At 42.8% G+C, this 22,185-nt stretch overlaps 1 protein-coding gene across 5 annotated transcripts in view; it reads left to right on the top strand.

Annotated features, from left to right (window-relative positions):
* LOC306788973 (contactin-1a-like) overlaps nucleotides 1-22,185 on the top strand; it is a 54,471-nt gene that overhangs the window by 13,055 nt on the left and 19,231 nt on the right. For 3 of the 5 annotated variants that reach the window (XM_079284711.1, XM_079284714.1, XM_079284712.1), the window contains exons 2-4: nucleotides 12,895-13,029; nucleotides 14,767-14,805; nucleotides 22,019-22,145. In XM_079284711.1, the coding sequence (XP_079140837.1) occupies nucleotides 12,975-13,029; nucleotides 14,767-14,805; nucleotides 22,019-22,145 (221 nt within the window). In that variant the 5' untranslated portion in view covers nucleotides 12,895-12,974. Of the gene's footprint in view, nucleotides 1-5,979; nucleotides 5,998-12,894; nucleotides 13,030-14,766; nucleotides 14,806-22,018; nucleotides 22,146-22,185 lie in introns of those variants that run through there. The other 2 variants (XM_079284713.1, XM_079284715.1) reach the window with 2 other exon arrangements.

Below are 22,185 nucleotides of genomic sequence, written 5' to 3'. Positions count from 1 at the left end.
TTGACACATTTTCTCTTGTCTCTTTGCATCTCGCCGCCCACTACATACATTGTATGTGTTTTGTTCAGCGGGCATGAAAATTGCCCTATTTAATGACGCCCTACCATGTTCCTTAAGATGCAACGCTTCTTGAAGCACAGAGAACGACTCACCGACCCTTCCCTTCCAAAGGCTCCGATAACTTCATAGAAGCTGCTGCTTTAAGTCAACAACAGATTTCTGGTGTGTCCCCGTTTGTACTGGATATTGTTATATTCTGATGCTGCTGGTGATTGTCTGTCCAGTCCTTAAAAGAGCAGCATTGTGTGTGTGTGTGTGAGACATGTTAGTCACTTGACTGCCAATGTTGACCTATATATGAAGACCTGGGTCAAAGGAGGGGCCGGCTAGCCACAGCACAGGGCAGATATCGAGTCGAATGAGCCTCGAAGCAGCACCCAGTGACACGACGCCCCTCAGACTGTGGCACGCACAGATCGCCGAGAAGACGCTGGATATCTGTGACTTCGGTGAATTCCTCTAGCTGAAACAAATTATCGTTAATTTCTGGGTTTATTGTTGTGCAATGCAGATCACTGCCATCTGGATGAGAATGACACGCATGAAAACCTTCACACACATTTGCTAGAGACTCCATATCCTCCCTGAGTCCCTCTCTGCTTATTCTTGCTCCTACTCTCGTTTTATTTTTACTCACTTAGATACTTGCGTATACACCTCCAGATTGGATAATTCCCAATTTTTCAGCCGAATAATCCACATTGTTATTTGGATTGTGTGCATTTTATGATGGACAGGACAGACGGTGTAGGACAGGAGAAGATCGATGTGAGGGAAGGATGCAGAAAATTCAGTGTGACTATAAGCCTTATTATCTATGCCTTGATGACTTCTCTGGTGCAGGAATCAATACAGTCTGACTGGCTCCAGGGGCACGGGGCCCACTACAGGAAGCGGATATCTCCGAACTATCCATTATGGATGAGAGGAGGGTTGTATGGAAAATAAAAAAGAGGCGAACTCATGGAAGACAAGGCCAAAAGAGATGGATAAGAGAGTGGAAATACAGGAAAGAGGGGAAATGAGAAGATGGGAGGAAGAGTTGATCCACAAGAAAAGTGAATGAGTGAAGGAGGATGAGGGGATGAAGGTGAAGATTGCAGCAGGGCAGGGAGCCTCGCAGCTGTTTTTGTTGCAGCTCAGCTACCTCGCAGCTGTGGCTGGTTTACTCTCGTGTGGTCTAGTGTTTCCAGCTGAGGGAACAGAGAAGAAATGTAATTGTCTTATTCCCTCACTCTCACAGTTTGTGCTCAGCTCTGCAACTGTTTTGTATTTGTCTTGTTCTTGTTCTTGTTCTTCTTGTTGTTGTTGTTGTTGTTCTCCAGCAGCATCCCTCACATGGTACATACTGTAATCTTACTTTTTTCCTCCCCTCTGTGACTGCCATGCTTTCTGGCCATACCCTGTTATCACTCACCCTCTCTCTGTAAAACACACACATATGCAACCCCATTCCCCCCTCTCTCTCTCTCTCTCTCTCTCTCTGTCTCTGTCTCTGTCTCTGTCTCTGTCTCTGTCTCTGTCTCTGTCTCTGTCTCTGTCTCTCTCTCTCTCTCTCTCTCATCACTCTCATCGCTCTCTTTGCTCCCCCTCCACTGTGATGTGAGGTCACATCTGGGAAGCCATATGATTTGACAGCTCAATGTTTACGTGAGTGTGCGTTTGTTTGTGTGTGTGTGATGGAGAGGGCTCCTGTGCCTGTGATAGAAGGGGGCAGGATGCCATGACAGCGGTTGCTAACCAGCAGTAGCAGACTTGTGGTTTGATCCAGAGGCATACTGTAGCGGAGAGATATACAGCTGGCACCACTGCTGCCAACTCAACGCTCACAGGGCTGCAGCTATAGGGGTGTTGGGGTGTGTGTGTGTGTGTGTGTGTGTGTGTGTGTCTGTCTGCTGGCCACCAACAGAATGACATGTTTCCTCTCTCTCTAAGAATTCAGGCACTCTCGCTTTGCTTCACGAATATGTTGTGAGAGCCAAACCTTCATGTGCAATTGTGTCGGAGAGATCATCTTCAACCAAATGAGCAAAATGAATATTGAATAAATTACGTTGAAAATAAGTAAAGTAAAGTAAACCCAAAGGTGAAATAACCTTGGCTTGAATTTACCACAACTTGAAAGGCCATGGAAACAGCTTTTTACCGATAGTGATGGGGTTCCACATGAACACTCAAATGTCTGCCACAGTCTGAACAGTTCTGGTTATTTTACAGACAATATGACTTACTCCTGTGCACCGAAAAGGATTTAGCAACATTTGAATCAAAATATGATGAAAGATTTGGGGATGATTGCGTATGTCACCAGGTCACTGTCAATCAAATTGATCAAAACACACACTCACACACACACACACACACACACACACACACACACACACACACACACACACACACACACACACACACACACACACACACTCCTGAAGAAAAAGATAGCATTAGCACATTGCATAACCAGCCGAGTCATTTTGAAACTAGTATTTTTAGGGGCTTGAAAGAAGTTGTTTTTATTTTCTCTCCCCTATCAAGTAATCAAAGTAATCCAATTGTCCTCCACTCCCTCCCTCGTTCCCCAGCTGACGTACAATAAAAGCACTTGCTACAAGAGCTGAACACCTTTCAAGGTAGCTTCATTCACCCAAACCTCTCAGCACTGCTCATATTAACGTGCACACAAAAGCTCTTTTGGGCAGGTTGGGCCCAAATGGGGCTCTTCTCCGAAGTCACAGGTTGGCCAGCTTTTGCTGCTCCTATTCTCTGACTGACTCACTGAGCAGCAATAAAAGGCTTCGACAAAGAAAGGACCGGATCTGGGCAATCAGGAGTGATTTACTTTGGCTTAAACTCAAGCCATGGAGAGACTGTAGTCGTGTCTGTGCTTTTATCAATCAACCATCAACAGCAGCAGTAAATCCCTATCAACATTATGCAAGTTGATTAATTCATGTGTGGCGTCAATACGTTCTGATTCACTGACCTGCTTTTAACCTGCAGCACATGAGGTTGCAGTTCACTACTTTGAACAGGACAGCTGGTGACACACACACACACACAGCTACTTATTCAGACACTCTTCTCTACATGAACCAGCTCACAGTTTAAGAAACCCAAGAGGGTGTTTTGTGGAATAAAAACGGTTCAAATTGGTAAACGACTGTATGTTAGAGGTCAGGAATAATGGATGTACTGTTAGAAGCTGAAGAAGAAGATTGTAGACGGCCAAATCTCTGTGGAGTACAGAAAACAAGAACCATGAACAATGTCATTGAATCTGTATTTCTGTTCTTCCTCGTTATACTGCTGATTTTGATTCACATATTTTATTGGCAGAAACAGTGTTTTTGATGAGATTGTCTGCAGGTATAAAATGGAGTGTATTCCTTGAATAACTGTATTCAGTCTCCTTTGTGTTAGCTTCCCTCCTGTATACCTTTGTCCCGAGTAAAACTGGACACCCACTTAAAAAAAGCGTCGTATTAGTCTAAGAACATCTAATTCGTCCTTCCCCAATCTAACATGCAGTTGATTTCCAATAAGCGCTCAGTTGCAGACTTTACAATATTAAAGCAATTCCTGCTCATCTTGTTCCCCAAATGATATACATCAAAGAACCATATCCAATTAAAACAAACGGCAACATCTATCTCTAAAAGCGAATGGCATTGTTGCCTGTTGTGGTCAGAGTGGTATTGTGAAGCAGCACAAACACTATTTCCCCACTTTGAATGTATACCGTGACTCCGTAACACAGACCGAAGGGAGGAAAGGAGCCTCTTTTATTCCCGTCAGCGGTGGGATTGTGCTGACTCAGAAGTCTTGGGTAAATCGCATCCGAAGGAAAAAAAGCCGGAGCAGTGAGGCCAGCCAGACACAGGCCGGATGCTCTGCCGCTGCACTCTGCCCTGCTCCACATGCTGTATGCTTCTGACAGATTTGCATCGGTTTTGATTACCCAGGGAGCTCACGGTTCACAAAAAGTAACGGAGCGTTTGCTAAAAACAAGAAATTCTACTTCTTGCTTCTTTGCACAATTCTCCTGGCGTTTTAGTGTCCCGTCTGACCGTTCTTAATGGACGCCATTAGGTTGGCTTTGGTCTCAAGCATCATCTGCAGCTCTCCTCTTGACCTGATCCATTAGCTCTGATGACTTGAAGGTTAAGTGCAGACATTTGTAGATTTCAGATTTCATTCGGAACATTTTAGTACGAAATGCACTGCCTTGTATCTGCTTCCAGCACTGAAACACACTGCTCACCACTTGCCCTCCATCATCCCTTTTATTTTCTGTAATTACTTATGTAAGTTGAATGACCCACAAAGTTAATCTTACTTACAGCCTTATGTTACGAGCGGATCTTCTTTTACTGTATTTTATAATTATCCAGTCCTGTCTGGGTCATCTCCAATCCCTCCATGACATGACTTAAGGTTTTAGGAGTGAATCATATCAATTAAGAAGCTTTTTCTTCCTTTCGAGCTTCAGCTGGACATAAATTACAGTGAGATAGATGGTAATAGGGTATCGGGACCTCTGCATGATTAAGCGCCGTGGAATCCAATCATTTAAATCAATTCATTGCTCTCTGTTTTGTTGTCCCAGCATAAAGCCTGCAATTTATCATGTTGTCAAATCCGGCTGGGATAAAAATGCTGCTGCATGTGTTAACACCAACATAAAGCTCATTGAATCTCAGACGAATTTGTTGTGTGGGCCATACAAGGCTCCAAATCTCCTACATCTCCTCTAGTGCCCCCTGTACCAAATCCCTGCACCACTTGCTCTGCATTTTCCAAGTTCATGCAACCCAAAGGCACAATGTGAGAGTTTGTTTAATGGCGGCTGCCTCCTGTCCACAGAACAGAGCACACACCACTTAAAGCTCACGTCACCACACAGGCTCAGTGTAGAACTCACAACAATAGGAGCAGCTGAATAATGTATCATCATTGGGCTGTCAGCCTATGAGTAGCTCCACTAGCGGTGTGGGGTTCAGTGCCTTGCTTAATGGTTCTTGACGCCTTATTTTAGCTTTTCTTATTCTACCTTTCTCTGTTGTTTTATGTCTGAAGTCGGGTGACTTCCGTTTGCCTTTGGTTGAAACTGGAGCTTTGAGATATTCAATCTGCTCATTCGTTAATAAAAGCAGAAGAAAGTAAAAGTAGAATTATATTCAAGGAGAGGAGATGAATGAACTTCAAAGAAACGCTCAGTTATTGTTGTCTTTCTTCAGTAAGATGAACAGAAAAGAAGAAGGGAAATAGAAAAGACTGAAGAAAATGAACTTCAGTCTACTTCGGACTGACTTTCAAGTTACTAATCCATATCGCAGCAACAGCCGTATCGTCACTTTTTTGCAAAGCATGCATTTTCTTGTCTTTTTCAGCTCCTCACAAATGGCCATCTTTTCCAGAAGAAAAATAATTCTCTCTGCAACGGAAGATGAATTTATGACAGTGCTGATGGCACGTCTGGCCCGCTGTCAAGCTTATGATGAGAGTGATGGTGGGTGGGGTGCGGGTGGAAAGGGGTGTTACTTTTGAAATTGTGTGTGTCTGTGTGTGTGTGTCTTTCTTTGCTGGTGTGTCTGAGTGGGGTGGGAGGGCTTAAAAGATTAAACCCCAGGCTGGCCACGGCTCTTTGGAGCGCTCTCACTGTAGGGAGGCTCCTTCACTGGTGTGACATTTGCATGGCTCCCTGTCCTGCTCGGGGAATTAGCCTTTTCTTTTTTTTTTGCCATCGTCCCTCCCTCCTCTCTGCACCTTGGAGAGAGCGCTTCCATCCAGCAGCGCTGCTCGTTTCTGAGTGCAGACAATGGAGCGTCGTATTTAGGACACTTGGCAGGGTTGTCACGTTGGAGGGGATGGGGACACAGGCTGCTAAGTAGCTCATCTTGTCACATAGGCACTGGCGTGATAGCCCTCCACAGCAAGGTAAGCACTGTGCAGAGCAGCACCACACACTCTCCTTGCCCTGATTGTTTTACCGGGCTTCTCTTATAGTTTTGTGCGGTGATTGTTTTCCACTAATTGGTGACCTCCTCCTCTTCTTGACCATGCAATTAAACATTCAGTTTGTCAAGTTAATCTGGAGCCTAATGTTGGATTCACACCCTCTAATCCAAGAAGGGGATGAAAGGGATATGTCGTGGGGAAGGCCCAACTTAGATTAATCTCTCTATTGTTTGTATTCATTGCTGCCCAATGCAGAATAAATGCACTGCAGTGACACTTTCCCTCCGAGACCTTTCCTTTGTGCAATCTGAAGGTATTGATTGTTCTCTCAGTTTACTTCAGGACGCACTAATTGCAATATATGCACTCTTCTTCCTCGTGCCTTTGCCATCAAGCGTGAGATTCACTCTGTCACTTATCAGTAACGGTTATTTACAGCAGAGTGTGCAGCCATGAGTGAAAGCATGCCACTGCTCTCCTATAGAAGCTCTTTATCTTTAATGGACAGATGTGGCGTTCAGTCATTAAGTTAAGTACTCCTTCTTTATGTGAGTGCACGTCTCCTCTGACCTTTGCCTACATGGCACAATTTATCATACATGATGGGAGATACTTTCCAGACTTGGAGAGCACATCTAGTATTTCATATCTTTCTCTTGAGTTTTATTCTGACATAAACTGCATCACACTCTTTGGTGGCTGTTGGACTGAAAGGTCAACGCATTTCTGTGTTAAGATAAATTACCTGAACATTAAAACAACTGCAAACCAATGTTATGTTGGTAGCATTTCAAATATTATAAAGGCCTGTTTGGAATGGGAATATCTTTTAATCCTCTTAATATACTAAGTTTAGTATCATCTTTGTCCAGTCCGTAGGTTGTCACACTGTCAAGAAATGTTTGCTTCGATCCTGAAAGGGTAAGGAAGTAGCTGATATTATGATTTGGCATGTGTGGCACCCTGGACATTTTGATGGCTACAATTATTTGCTGAATTGTTATTGTATTAGTTTGTGTCATTAACTTGCTTGGAGTTTGATGTTCTTTGTTTTTTTGGGGGGTTGGAGCAAGTCCTTAGGTTAAAGATTCAGAGATCAGTTATAGAAATGAATTACAGATTCATTTTTAATTGAATCTAAATTACTTGTTGAATCATTTTTGTGTGCATAAATACATTTATACATCTGTACATGGCATACCATTTGTATTCGTAAATCAACAGTTTTTTTTACCTCTACATTTTATTAAAATGAATTGTTGTCTTCCAACAGTAAAATGAACGTGGTCGAGTCCAATATTGACGTTTAAAATGCTTTCCCCGCTCATAGAAAACGTTGCTGCATATTAAATCAAGTGCTTCCTAAACCGCCAGCCACCACGGGGCGATTTAAATGTTGTGGCTTTCCTTCTGGGGAGTTGTCAGTCTCCTGTGTGTGCGCACAGCATAGAGCGGCAGCCTGTGAAAAACTTCCCTGAATGTTGCAAAAATGATTCCATCACCATTATTCCATCATTCCCTGCTCTCGGTTTGTCCCTCGCAATTCAGACACGGCATGAAATGATAGCTTCCTCAAACTCACACTGTGAAAGGCAAAAGTTGTATTCATCTTCTTTATGATTCAAGTCACATGTTTGCTATTGCCCCTCTGCATTAGTTCGCAGACATTACCTGAATTGAGGTTAATGTAATTCATACAGCAGTCCAGCTCCAGATCTCATGGACTCTGGGTTCACGAGGTGTTTTTCCACGGGATGGACAAAACAAAGCATGAGCTAGCACACAACACACCAAGTAATAACAGCCTGAAGACGAATACAGACTAAATTCACACCTCACTAACACAGTTCTACCAAAATATGGTTGACACTAAATATTTGTTGCAGGGATCTTCCATTACATGGCAATGTAGGTTTAGGTGTTCATGAGATTCACAAGTAATCCATGCTAAATCAAACTCTACCTTTGTTTTAAATCAATGCATAATACGGAATTATTGGACAGTTTCTCATTTAAGAGAACAAGATGAACTGGATTTCCGCTGGTAAAAGATGGCTCTGCTATTTTAGCTCTAAATTGCTAAAAGGAAAAGATGAAAAGTGAATTCTGGCTGCAGAAGAAATGAAACAGTTACGAACTGAAACATAATATTTCTCTATTAAATGCTGAATCGGTTCCTGCTTAGCAACAGTGAACCTGTGCAGCACAGAAAGCCTATTTTTCTTTCTGCAGGTGTTGTTATGTGTGTCTCGGGGTTACTGCTTTATCCTCTGTGTAATAGGCTTGGATAGCCTCTGTATCCTTTATCTGATTGAATTTCTGTTGATCTTCTGGGAGATACAAACCTGTTTGTCTGGAGCACATTCCAGTCTTGTTTTGCACACAGATGCAGGATAGAAGGAGTGCATCGCTCTGAGCTGAGGTTGAAGTGACACGCTGGCTGTCTGTGGCACATTTCTGAATCAAAATCAATGATTTTGTCATGAATATTTTATAAGTAAGCATAAGTGTATCACTGCTGTTTTGTGGTAAAATATCACCAATTCAGCACGATTCAGCATGCAAATTGAAGGGTCACAGATTGTGTTTCGTTCTGGGACTTGTGCTCAAACACAGTATGTAGTCATATCAGGTGTCTGATCTCATCAGATGTGATATGATTTGTGCGGTCTTCTATTTCCATTTGAAGGAAAAGCATGTCAAGGTACATTTCTAAAGTTAGCATTTTGAACCCATAGCTTTTACCAGCAAGCAGAATATGTAACATAGAAATATGTAGAGAAAGTAGAGTATAGTTAGTGACACCACAAATAGAAGTTGTTGTTCTTGTGGCTGATTAACTGGTTTCGAATGAGCTTAATATCTGAATTCTTGATGGTAAAATGAAATTATGAAACTTCCCTGGTGCTTCAGTGGACCCTCAGTAGACCTTGTTGTATCGGGCAGCTGTGGGGCATGTTTGTGTACAATATCAGGAATGTGAATCAGAAAAACAGCAACTGTTCTCAGCAGGCTCAGGATAAATAAAGCTTCAACAACTAAATTGAACAGTAATGAGTCACTGCTGCCTCTCGAAGATGAGTTCAGACCCAATGTCTCCCTCTTTCATCTTCATTTAATCTGGATGTACTGCCTGTCCCGCTTCTTTTTCCCTGTAGCGCTTGGTGATGACATTGCATCTTATCTGCTGTATGTGTGAGATGAGAGTTTTCAGTAGTCATCAGAGACCTTATTCAAATTAGATTCCACATCTCTTTCCCCAGTCCAAGCAGTAATATGCTGCCCAGAGGCGGGGTGATATGACCGGAAAAAAACACACACACAAAAGGCTGAGGGCGCTGCTTATTGACTCCATTGAGGCGACACCCCAAACCACACACTGCAGTGAGGAGCTTCTCTTGTTCCCCGCTGAGTAGACGGCTGAATAGAATCAATGCAGAGTTCACCAATGGTTAGCGTCACAAACACCTCTGTGCACAAATTTGTCCAAAACTGATGCATTCAAGGTAACTCTGATAAGTTAGTCCATCTAACGCAACGCTGTCAATCTCGCCAAGCAAACTCTTCAAATAAGTTATAAGCAAGCATGTAAGGAGCCTGAAGGATAGTTTTGAGTAAAGTAACAATGTCAGGAAGTAAAGTGACGTTTTTTTATCAACCTGACAAAATTACGTTCTTGTGGGAAGAAAAGAAAAGGCAACACTGTAACTTCTTTACATTCTATTAGAATGTAAAGAAGCTACATTGTATTAGAATGTAACTTCTTTACGAACTCGAACTCTCAAAAAACACATTATTGAATTATCTCCCTGTTATTTTCCTGATTCATCGATACAATGTCTTGAAATTGTGAAGATGTCCAGTTTACAATGATATAAAACAAAGCAAAGCGGCTCTTTGTGCCTTGGCTGCTAAAGACGTTTGCATCCTTGTGGAAATCAGACGAGACTTGGACGCCTCAGTAGTTGACGCTGTGTCTTCAGCAGCGCTCATCTTCTCATCTTCTCATCTCCAACTGATTAAGACCAATCCAGCGTTAACCCCATCTTGGCTTCCCCTTGGCAGGATTACTGCAAATCTGTGGTTAATGGCTGATGGTGATGATGATTGTGTTTGTGTGTGTATTAGGAATGACGGTGGTGGTAGGGGGGGGGGTCGTTGGATCAACGTCTTTGAAGTCTAGCACTCTGGCCTCTCCCTCATTCTCTCCCCCAGCCTATCCTTTCCGCCTCTCCTCCCCCACATCACTGGATCTGCCAAAAGCTGATAGAGGAAGACATGTTCATAAAGTTACCCACTTGATTATGCAGCACACGTCGAACCGAGCGGAGAAAAAGGGAGGGGTTTCACTTATCCTACCCTTAGGGGACTATGGGGTCAAGATAAAAGCATAAATGACAGTATTGGCCATTGGAGTGCAGCAGTGAGAATCTGCCCCCAGCAGCCTGTACTCGGTGAAATATGATTTCTGATTTCAGGGCAATGAGGCTGAGAATTCTAAGGGGAGTATAAGGAGAGGGAAAGAGATTGAAATTCAGCAAGCAAGGCAAAGCTGGGAAAGGGGGGGGGGTGTTACAAGAAAAAACACCAAAATCAAACCACAGTAACAGCTCTGGCGACGTCCAGGGTTGATTTATGGGGGAGAAGAAATGGCCTTGTTTGAGCGCTGTCACGTCGAGGCCTTGTGATTTACTGTGATGACTGGAGCGCTCTCATCATGTGCATTCAGGCTGCGAAGGGAGGGAAGGCGAGGTAGGAGGCCCCGTTAATACTGATTGTAAGAGCATGCTGCCTTTCTAAGTGGCACTGCCACTTAGAAAGATGTTTTTTTTATTATTTTTTTTACAGTATATCAATTCGGTGGCAGTTCTTAATGGGATGGACGGGATTGGTTCTTTCACTATGTACTGTGGCGCTATAATGAGGCTCCTTGTCATCTCCCCTAATCGCCTAAGTGCATCTATTAAGATCATTTCTGTTTTATAAGTGACAGACATTTCAGTATCAATATAGCGGTGGAGAACGGGAGTGAGTTTTAATTAACTTATTTTTTCTTCTTTGTCTGAGTTTAAGAGATGACTGTCTGTAACAGCTGAGCGGAGAACCAGATATGTCTTTGTTCCACAACAGCAGTGTTGTTCCAGATCAAAAGGAGTGTTTGCATAGTTTCATTGCCGGTCACAAAAGGCCCCCCCGCAGCACACTAAACTGCTCCTTTTGAGAAGCGTTGCTAGGATACAGGCCGGCGTGAAGATGAATTCCCCTCTGTGTTGCTTTCCTGCAGCTGTACAGCTCGGACATTGTGTCCAACTTATCGTGCATGTGGTGTAGTTGTACAGCGCCTCTGCCCATTTGTCTCAATTCGTTTTTTTGTGTCGGGATGTTTAGCCGTTACAGTGCAGTTATGCTTGTGTCGTGCAAAACCGTAATATTACACCAACTCTCTTCTATCTTCATCAATTTTCTGTAATAAGACTCCGTTTGTCTGGTGAGTGCTGAGATCTCAATCCTGCTGTCACACCTCTGAATCTCCACCAGCTGACACCTCAGGCTGTGCACAAAGAATCAATAGTGTCTGCTTCAATGTTCAATTACACTCTCATCAACACACACCAGTCCAGCACGGCCTGGGAATGACCGGACAAATACTGAACTGATGCTCAGAACTGTAAGGCCAGTACATGAATAGATGAGGGTGTTCGATTCGGAGTTGTGAGTTTTGACAGTGCAGGTTGCCAAGCAACAAAAGAGACGTTTAAAGCAGGACTGATTGACACTGACAAAAAAAATTATGGCACAAATGAGAATTTTTCTTTCTTCATTGTTTCCCTGTCAGCTCCTAAAATGTCAAAAGATTTGATAATGATGCTACGAATTTACACACTTTGATTGTTGTCATCTGCAAGCTGATGTTTTTTCAACTTAATTTCCCTTCAGGTTCTCTCTATGGCTATAATGATTCATTGTTTGTTTAATTTGGCCAGTTAAAAATTATTACTTTGGTTTAGTTGGATACCAATCCATTGGAAGTGCATTCAGATTCATTTAAAGCCCTTGGTCCACATCGTCTTCACTCATATTTACTGCAAGCTTGTGCTATGAAAACAGATCATTATAAACACATAAAACTGATTTAGAATATTCATTTTACAGATGCAATCCGTTCATTTCAAATCAAATTTCCTCACCCATCATGGAGAGATTATAATTCTTCCTCCCGTCTCTGTCGGCGCCCCTGAGTCAGGCAGCTGTTGCTCTTCACATTGTGTTGTTGGGCGTGAGGCTGAGAGCTGGTGCTACCCTGGTGGTTCTTGGTGTGGTGTTATCATCTTGGGGGCAGTGAGTAAGCAGCGAGGTGCCTGCTCAGCTAAACCAGTGCTCAGTTGTTGTTGTTTTTTTGGCAACGGTCGAAATGTCAATCATCAGGCGTCAACCTATCACGGAGCATGTGCCTTGAGGGCTGACAGGAAGCAGAGACACGGTAAAGATGCTGCGACGCTGTTGGCCTTTGATCCGCGTGAAGGCAGGGATTGGCTGCCGATGTTCTCATACAGTTTCAGAAAAACTGACATTAATGAGCAGCATTTCTGATAATAGATCAATAGATTAAGGCATTGAAGACGTTACCCTGAGCTCTGTGAACTTTCAAACTTTTTTGGGACATTTTATAGACCATAGAAAATGGATCAGTTTATTACTAAATGAATTAACCGATTAATCACTTATGAAAGTAACAGTTGCAGCCCTACACACACACACACACACACACACACACACACACACACACACACAGAAGCTGAAACAGAAGCCATTCATCGCTGACGTTTTCTATGTTTTGACGATTTCTCTGTCTTTCTATTTTCTTTTGTCTCCTAGGAAAACCAGGCAGTCCTGCTAATGTTCCACCAGCTGAGCTTCTAGCTGTAACCCCACCTGGTGGTCCTGACTTCAACATCATGCTGCGCCTCACCCTGCTCCTCCATCTCCTGGCCCTTTCTCTCTCCCCTGCAGGTCAGTAGCACATTCAGATGAAAGGGAAGCGCTCCATTTATTGGCAGAATGTGTGTTTTGAGATACACTGTATCACTGCTGTTAGATGAAAGCAACACGTCTCTAAAACTCGTGCCTTACGATCAGCCCTTTTAATGTCAAAATCATGTTACTTTATACAGCTATTGAATGACCCCATGAGTCATTCAGTTTCCCAGCGCAGAGTTACAGTTGAAATAAAACCTTGTAAATCACAAAAAAAGGAATTACTTGGCTTCAGTGATACATTAAATGTTTTAATTAGTTCAACAGTAATCGCAGTGTGCTCTCAGAGAATGTTCTTTTCAAACCATGTTGGTGAGACGCACTCAGAAATTTACAAACTGTCAATACAATGTGTCTGATATGCTCATATCATATGGAAATTTGGATTTGTGGCTCCAGCTACAAAGCATGAAAATGACACAGGTGGCAGATAGGTGACAGAAGCGCAGGAGGCACAAGAAAGAAAAGGTTTTAACAAGCTACTAACTGTCAGCTTTAAAGAACACAGTCAACATAATGATGCTGAAGGTGATAACAGGGGAGGAAATAGAAATCTGATTTCATTGACTACAGTAAAGATGCGTGTTAATGTCAGGTGTTGAAGCAAACTAACTCAATAAATCAGATCTATACTTAAGATATGATACACAGGCTAAGGCTAACTGAACAGAAACAGCTCATATTATAGAAGAAGCTACAGCTTACGTATACCTGAGAGGCCAGGCTGGACAGTCGTGTGACTTGAAGGGCCTGGAGTTTTGCTCCCGGTTTCCCTCCACATCTTCCTCAAACAGACTTCGGGGAGATGTATCTGTCTCTTTTCTTCCTACTTGGTGAGGCAATTGTAGCTGAGTTCGCCAAAGGTTTTGGCAGCGGTGCAGCGAAAGCTTAGAATATCCTGTTGAAAATGCGCAGACATTCATCTCCAGAAGACGAAATGGGTGGAAAAAATGCTCAAAAACACCACATTCATGGTTGCACGGCACACATGCACTCAGCATATAGAGTTCACTGTATGGCTGCTCATCTAAACAGACAGCAGCCAACATACAGACTCTGGTGGTAATCCTGGAACATTGGCTTGACACTTTTGTTTAGCCCCAACAAGAATAAAGTTTGATGATTAATATGACATTAATGCTCTGACAGCAGAACAAACGTCAAGCACACGCATATCCTACAACTAAAGTATAGAATAGGAGTGTGTATTCTCTGTGGATCAGCTGCTTATACTACAACATGCAGTCTAAAGATGCAACAGAATGATTGTTTAATCCTCAGGTTGGTATCATGTTTTTTCCCTTCTGTAAATGTAGCTGACCATTGGAATACAGCGTTACCGAGTAATTAAGGCTGTAATCACTGAAGGCAAACCGCAAAAGCCTTGAGTTTTCTATTTAATTGTGAAGAGCAGGATGTCGTGGATAGATAGTGGAGATAGCCCTCAGCCTGAGGCAGTGTTTCACTGCAAAGCAGGGTCTCCAGCTACTCCTCACATTCTCAGCAGCAAAAAGGAATTCTGTGACCTGCACCTCTCTAAAGAAACTCTGCTGACTGATGATGACCATTTGTTTTGATCCATTTCCTTGTATCCTGCTTGTAAGTGAGCGAAATACACCTGCGGATGCAATTCAAATGTGGATATCAGCAGTGATGTATTTAAAGCATCATAGTTCAATATGTTGACATGATTTCCTTTGTTAACTCTTGCAGATGCATCAATGCATGAGGAGGTCCCCGGCTTCTATGGAGGTAAGACGGATTATGATACCAAACAATAATGGTTACTATGGAGTTCTTAATAGTGATGAAAATAGATGCTTCTATTTACACACACACACACACACACACACACACACACACACACACACACACACACACACACACACACACACACACACAGAAGACATTTCTCTCCGCTGAATGTTTGCCAGCACCATCAGTCTAGCCAAGAAACTCACTGTCTTTGATGTGAGTGAGTCTAATGAAAATGATACTTCAAGTTTTCACACTAAATTCGTGCACTTAAAAAGAAATGTACTTATGTGTCCAAAGTTTTATGATTGGTGACAAGGTTTGAAGATCAAGGCAGACGTACACGCTGCACCTGTTTACTGGTTGGTGAGGCTGTGGTGTTTGAGTTTTAAAGAGAATCTGATTCAATTAAATTGTATTCATATAGCAACAAATCATTCATAGTTAAGGGTGCACCACAAGATCTGTTCAGGCCTGCGACTGGTGATAGCTTTTTGCATTACACTGTCAAAACAATCCTTGCACAAGAGCTTTTGCTGGTATGAAGTTTTGAATTCAATTTTATTCTTTATAAAGAAAACTCTCAGCACTGACTGTTTTTTTTTTTTCATGGACGATTTTCACAAAAAGACAAATACGACCTCACCGTCCAGAAAAGGGGTCTGCTTTCGTTTTACACAATGTGTAAATCTAGTAGAAAGCCAAACCACACGGCATGTCTTTCCATGTGAAATACAACCCTCTGAATACTCGCTCAAAAAATCAACAATGCCGTTTCGTGAAAAATAAGAGCGATAGTACGTCAAACACGCCATTCAGCTTTTGTACTGTTGTTTGACTCATTTACTGAAATACAATGAAAGCGGAAGAAAATAAGTATGGCAGATCCAAACAGGCTTTCGGTTGCAGCTCTACCCGTCTTCTGCCCACTGCAGCCCCTGAGGTGGTAAAACTGCAATAATATCTGCCTGTCTGAAGGGACGGGCAGTGACAGACGGCTCCCCTTTGTCATGGTCCACAATAGGACGGGACTAATGAAAATCTATCTGGAGGTCATGTTTCTTTCAGCTGTAGCTATTTCTGGGATTCTCCTACTTGCAGATGCACATCAATCCTAATGGAGATGGTTAAAGTCCAAGACATGAGACATTTCTGCGCAAATGAATCTCGGATCATTAGAACTAGAGACTGTATTAGAGCTGCCATGCCTCATTGTGTAAGGGGGGTGTGGGGGTGTATTATATCGGTGGTGATTATTGGTATGATATTGGTATGATGGACAGCAGTGTGAAATCTGTGTGTATGCATATATTTCATTGAATTTTTACTGTTATTTTTAAGATTGTTTATCCCTTTTTTTCATACAACCCATCCATCGTTGTGAGGTTTTACAGTGGGACATGTGCCAGACTGTTTCTTGGTGGGGCACATTTGCTGAGAGGTTTCCAGGCAACCAGCAGAAACTCCAGGAAGTCACTGCCCAGCCAAGAAATAGTCCATAAATAGTCTACATCAATCTTTTCACTGAACACCCTGCAAGAAAGGGAATACATGCATTTCCCAAAATTAATGAATGAATAAATTAATTTTATTTATATAGCGCTTTTCACAGACAGTAGTATCACAAAGTGCTTAACAGAGCAGACATTTAAAAGCATAAAAAACACAATGGATTAATAGATCAATTAAAACTAGAAAAAGGGGTGAAACAGACACTACGCACAAGTGAGCTGGATCAGGTGACAGGCAAATTGGAGGGAAAACAGCAGCACAGCGTCAGCAACTCGTCAATATGGCGTTCACGTCAAATGAAAAGTAATTGCTTTGTTTCATGTTCTAGCAGCAAAAAATGGAGCTTAAGTAACAGACACGTAGTGTAAAGCAACTTTAAAACTAAATCCTTATTCTAAATGCATCCAACCAAGTTGGCAGTCATCAGGCACGCTTTACCCGCCAAAATGTTGGCGAAAGAAATCCAAGCGCAAGTGTGATTTTCAAACATCCAACAGAAAGCTGTAGCTCTCTCTCTCTCCATGTCCAAAAATACTGTAGGTCTCTATTGATAGATATAAATTGAGGGTTTCTACAATATAGAGCAGCTTGTCGTTTACTGTACTGTCAGTGTTCACTTCAGTCTCTGCATTAAATCTCTTCCATGTTTGTTTCTCTCTGGGAGAAGAATAAAGTGCAGGCAGACTGCCAGCGAGGGGTAAATTGGAAAAATGGAAGGCTTGCTGATTCGTTGCTTGGGAACACGTTGGGATGCTGCATGCAGGTTGAAATGTTGAGTAAGGAGACAAATCATTTTTTTGGTGGCATTTCTTTTTTTTCCCCTACCCATTCACTCGCTGTTCTGCTCTACGAAGCATCGACCGTATATATAACTTTTACAGTCTGTGTGCCTGTATGGAGTGTCACCTCCTGGACATGTTGACATGATCTCCAGAAATAACGCAGCATGAAGCAGCTAGGACTCTGCGGAACGCTTTTGATGCGACACGCATCAGTCCAATGCACGACTAGACCACAGGTTTTTTTTAAAGTCACTCAGCACTAATAAATGTGAGAAATGCCGCTTCGGCTTTAAAATGTTGAAAGCTTTGTCAAACTTGGACACAGATGAAAGCGTAGCCAAAGGAGGAGGCAGTCGATCCCACTCTCCTCCAAGGTCAGATCATTGCGTAGGTGGCCCTCCAGCTGGGAGAAGATGAAGAATCCCTTTTTTGTTCTTGCAAGTGAACTGCTTACCGTTCAGTCCGCAGCAATGTTAATGCGGATTATTCTGCTGTCAGAGCGACCATCACCCCGCAGACTTGAGCGATGGCTGTAAAAAGTTTGTAGTTTGCACCGCATTAAATAGTTTGAACATGTCAACAGAGACTTCTTGAATCACTTCTCAGCTATCCAGCCATATAGTCAGTTTTCATATGGATGATTACACCACTTCCATCTAACTTGGTTGGCATTACCTCGTTGAGCTTTGTGCCTGCCCTGCAGTTTATTTAAAGTTTCCAATAGCTCCGTGAAATGATAGCTGCAACCGTCAGTCGATCAGCAAAAAGTGATTTGCAATGATTTTCTCATTGTAGAATAACCATTTTTCGTTATTTCTTTAGCAAAGGGCTGGTTGCAGATTTTGAAATGGGAAGATTTAAGAGCACATCTCTGGTAAACACAAGTTTTAAAGTGGTGCTTTTGTGAGATTCTCTGTAGAGGAACTCAGGTCGAGACAGCCGTGAGCTGCAGCTCTGTAAGTATCAGTGAATAAATATGCTGAACAGCTGAGAAGTGGATGAAGTTATTTTCATCACGCTTGGTGATGGATTCTTTAAAACCGTGTCATCGATTTATTACAGCAGACTCTGTTTAAGATTGATGTGTTATGGCTTGTAAAACATCTGGATTCAAGTTCACCCTCTCACGTGTCCTGTTTGAATACCTCTGCTCTGTTTCAGAGAAGAATTCGATTTGACAGCACTTGTGATTGCACAGCTGGCACCACGCTGACTGACACTGACACTCTCATGTCCGCACCTCTGCAAAATAGTTTTGCTGGCAGTGAAACAGAAAAATGATTCATTCAACATATGACATTTAAAGAGCAGATTTCTACCCAAGGGACAATTTTGTTGGCCACCGTGCCTCATTATGTGGCTCAAGGGCTTGTGGGTAATTAGTGCTACACTGTGCGTTTGGTGCCAGGAAACAATGTGTTATCTGTCCCACTTGGACACTCTAGGTCTAGGCCATGCAAACAAACCGTGCAGCAGATGTAGCCAGAACACACAGCTGTGAGTAAAGTTAAATTCATTAGAGGATTAAGTTCCTCTGGGCTTTTGATTAATTATGTGACGATTTAAATGTGAAACAAAAACATTTATTTTGCTAAACACTTTATTGTACAACCCCTTGAAACAGCTGGACATTTTGACAGAAGAAATTAAACAAGAAAATAATTGAACAAAGAGGACAGATGATTGCTGTTGTTTAATGTTCTTATGTGTCTTATACCGTTTCAAGTCGACAAGTCTTTGTCATGCACATCAAATTATACCTGAAACCTCAATGAGTAATTGATGTCTCATGAGAAACGGATGCCAGGGACGATAGCTGGCTCCTAAAATAACAGCCTTTTCGGTACCTCAAATTCAAATGAGAGTCTAAACTTACTTGCTCTTCAGTTGAATAGGAGTCTGTGTTTCATAATGAAATCTGTCCAGAGGAAGATCACTTACAGTAAGCCCTGGAGACACAGTCTCTGAGTAGTGTGTGTATCTGCCTTCCCCTTTTTGTACAGATGTGGTCTTCCCTGAGAGTTTGTTCTGTCTTTGATTGTGTGTGTGTGTGTGTGTGCGCGTAAAAAATTACTTGCATGTTAAACCGGGCAACTCAGGGAATCCACAGTCAAGTCATGTTTAAAAGAAAAACAAACAAATGTTTTATGCAGAGAAAACGAGAACCTGAGAAACAGAGAGATTAAAATAGCGACGTAGCTTCGGAGAGCTGGAAAGAGATTCTCTGTGTTTTGGACAAAACGTATCAGGCATGTTGAGGATGAGGCTGGAAACAGCTTATGAGAGAATACACTAGTCAACTGAAGGTGGGAGGGTTTGAGAAAAACAAGCTGACTTTGGGGCTCTCTGAGGCTGCACAGTGGTGCTTTGAGCTCAAAATGGCAATGCTGGATTTTAGCAGGTAATGTTGACAATTTCACCATCTTTCTTTTTTATGTTGGCATGCTATCATCTTCTAATTAGCTCTAAATGTAAAGTAGGGTTGAGGTTTTAGGATCGAGTTTTTCCATAAACCAGGGTTGGTCAAAATAAAAATGTGACCTGATGATGCTGCTCGTTGGAATATTCACCAATGTTAAAACAGTTCATCCTGAGGGGGACATGGATGTCTCTACTGATTTTTGTGACAATCCATTCAACGGTCGTTCGGGTTTATTCTTTGAGCATCGTGACTATCTATCCAGGAGTTGAGGCAAAAACGGCAACATCACGATGGCACCAGACTCTAGGATCACCAGTCAAGTCCATAGGATCCATTCTATAGTGGACCATGAATGTCGATGTAGAATTTCCTGGCGACCCATCCAATAACTGTTTGAATATTTCAGTCTTGCGACTGACATTGCGCTCCCTGAAGCCATGTCGCTACCATGGCTAACTAGAAAGTTGAGAGACCTTTAGAATGGAAGTAGATGTAGAAGGAAGTCTAAGAAAGGTATAGAAAGAGGAGCAGAGCGTGAGGATATAGGTTAGAGAGATGGAGCGAGGATGCAGCAAAGCCAGAGAGAGTTACAGACGGATAGACGGAGAAGGTAAAGCGAGGCAGGAAGAATGTAAGAGGCCTGTGTGTGTGTGTGTGTGTGTCTCCAGGCAGTGGGCCTTATGTGGCCTGCTTCAACACTCCCCTTCACCATCTGTCACAACCCACATTGCAGGGAAAGGATAGGAGCGGCACCAGTGCTCATCTCTCCGATTTTCACTCCAACTGCTAGTTCAGCACTGCCTGCAGAGCCTTTGTGGCCCCCATCCTCCACCCCATCCTCCACCCCATCCCACATTGATATTTCATATTTACATGCAAAGCATTTAGCAGACAAGCATGAAGAGCAATCTGAGTGCAACGGTAGAATAGGGTCACTACTGTAGTACATTCCCTTTACTCTACTCATCCCTCTTTCTTTTAGTTCATCTTCACTCTTTTCTTCTTTCTCTCTTGTTTCCAGAACATATTTTCCAACTTAATTTGCCTTCCATCAGCCCCAGAATGCCCCATTAAGAGTATGTTTGATTCTCTCTCAGCCAGCAACGATTCAGACTCCTTGGGATTTGCGTCAATGTCAAGCGTTCACACACCAACGGCTGCTGGAGTGTGTGACTGGGAGCGGATCCTGTCTCCTAACATCTTAATTGCTGCCTCCTGGTTGGCCGTCCTGGTTACAAGCCGGTCTTCGTACTGGTTAGGATTATAAGATTTTTAATTCCTTTTGCTCCCCTACAGCAGATGCATATTCATCTGGTTCACTGATGTTTAACTACACAGAATCGGAGATTACTGTACCTCAATGCCAAGCGCTCACACACGTTTGACTGCTGGAATGTATATGACTATTGCTTTATTTCCTCGTTATTTTTGCACAAACGCGTCCCGTTTTTGTGGGAGTAAATAGTGAAAACGCTCTTTTGTTCAGGTTTCTAAAGGATGCTCGCCGCCAGTCAATATGACATTTTCAGAGTAAATCCTAAAGCGCCAATGCAGGGCTGGTTGGAGGGATCGAATGGAAGCAGGATATCACCGTCTGAAAGGGCGAGCTTCTCCCCATTGAGGTGTCAGCTGTGCTCTCTCAGAACTCGGAGGCGCTGGGGAATGACACACGTGTGCACACATTCACACGCGCCGCGCATTTGTATTCCTGCAGTCACATACATGCACTCTTGATCTGAGAGAATAATCAGCGTTTGGGAACATTTTGCCTCATTGCTTATTCATAGCCTGGCATTGTGTTTATGAGTTATTCATGCGTCTGCCCGTGATGTCTGTCTGTTCTAATGAGTAATTGGGGCTAATTGTACGCGTGTGTTGGTGGCGTAAAAGGCATTTTCATCAAGGAGCTTCTTCTCCCTGGATTTGCCTGTGCAACCGCTTCACAGCGGCTCTGAGGATGACACATGCGGTATGAAAGGTTTTTGGATTATGCTAAGATTAAGTCAAGATAGCATTTCCAGTTCCGGGATTTGTATGAGGGTGCTGGAATATCGTATGCACTGGCAATAGATAAATGTTTAGCTGTGGTCTGGCACCTGAGTGAGCACAGCGCTGTCATAATTAGTGTGATGTTGTGATTTGGGATAAAGCAGGGGCTTATTACTGTGCATCATGCTTTTAAAGAGGCAGTTTGAGAGAAATCAAGGATACGATTAGTTTCAGCTCCAACCAAGATTTCTCTGAAACTCGCTGCTGAGCAAAAGATTGTGAAAAAACCACAAACCAGACTGAAATATCTTACAGGGCCGATCTCACATAGTCAATATGTTGGTTTTTTTTGTGTGTCATACATCTGAACCCTGCCGTCTCATTTTTGATGGAGCTGCCCCAGACGTGCCAGACAGACGCTGAGCTCTAACACCTTGATGTTTCCTGTCTGTAAGTCTGACAAAGCTTGTTATTTAACCCGGTGTCGTTTGTTTGTTGTCGGCAGAAGAAGCCACAGGTTACGGGCCAGTGTTTGAGGAGCAGCCGGTGGATTCTATCTACCCCGAGGAGTCGCCCGAGGCAAAAATCACCATGAGCTGCCGGGCCCGGGCCAATCCACCTGCCACATACAAGTAACATATGTTCCCTCTAAACCCGGTCTCATTACTACCC

This window comes from Melanostigma gelatinosum (genome assembly GCF_949748355.1).
Source record: "Melanostigma gelatinosum genome assembly, chromosome: 1".
In the NCBI taxonomy this organism is placed as follows: Eukaryota; Metazoa; Chordata; class Actinopteri; order Perciformes; family Zoarcidae; genus Melanostigma; species Melanostigma gelatinosum.
The sequence above is the reverse complement of the archived record's forward strand: the minus strand, read 5'-3'. Positions and strand labels throughout refer to the sequence as shown.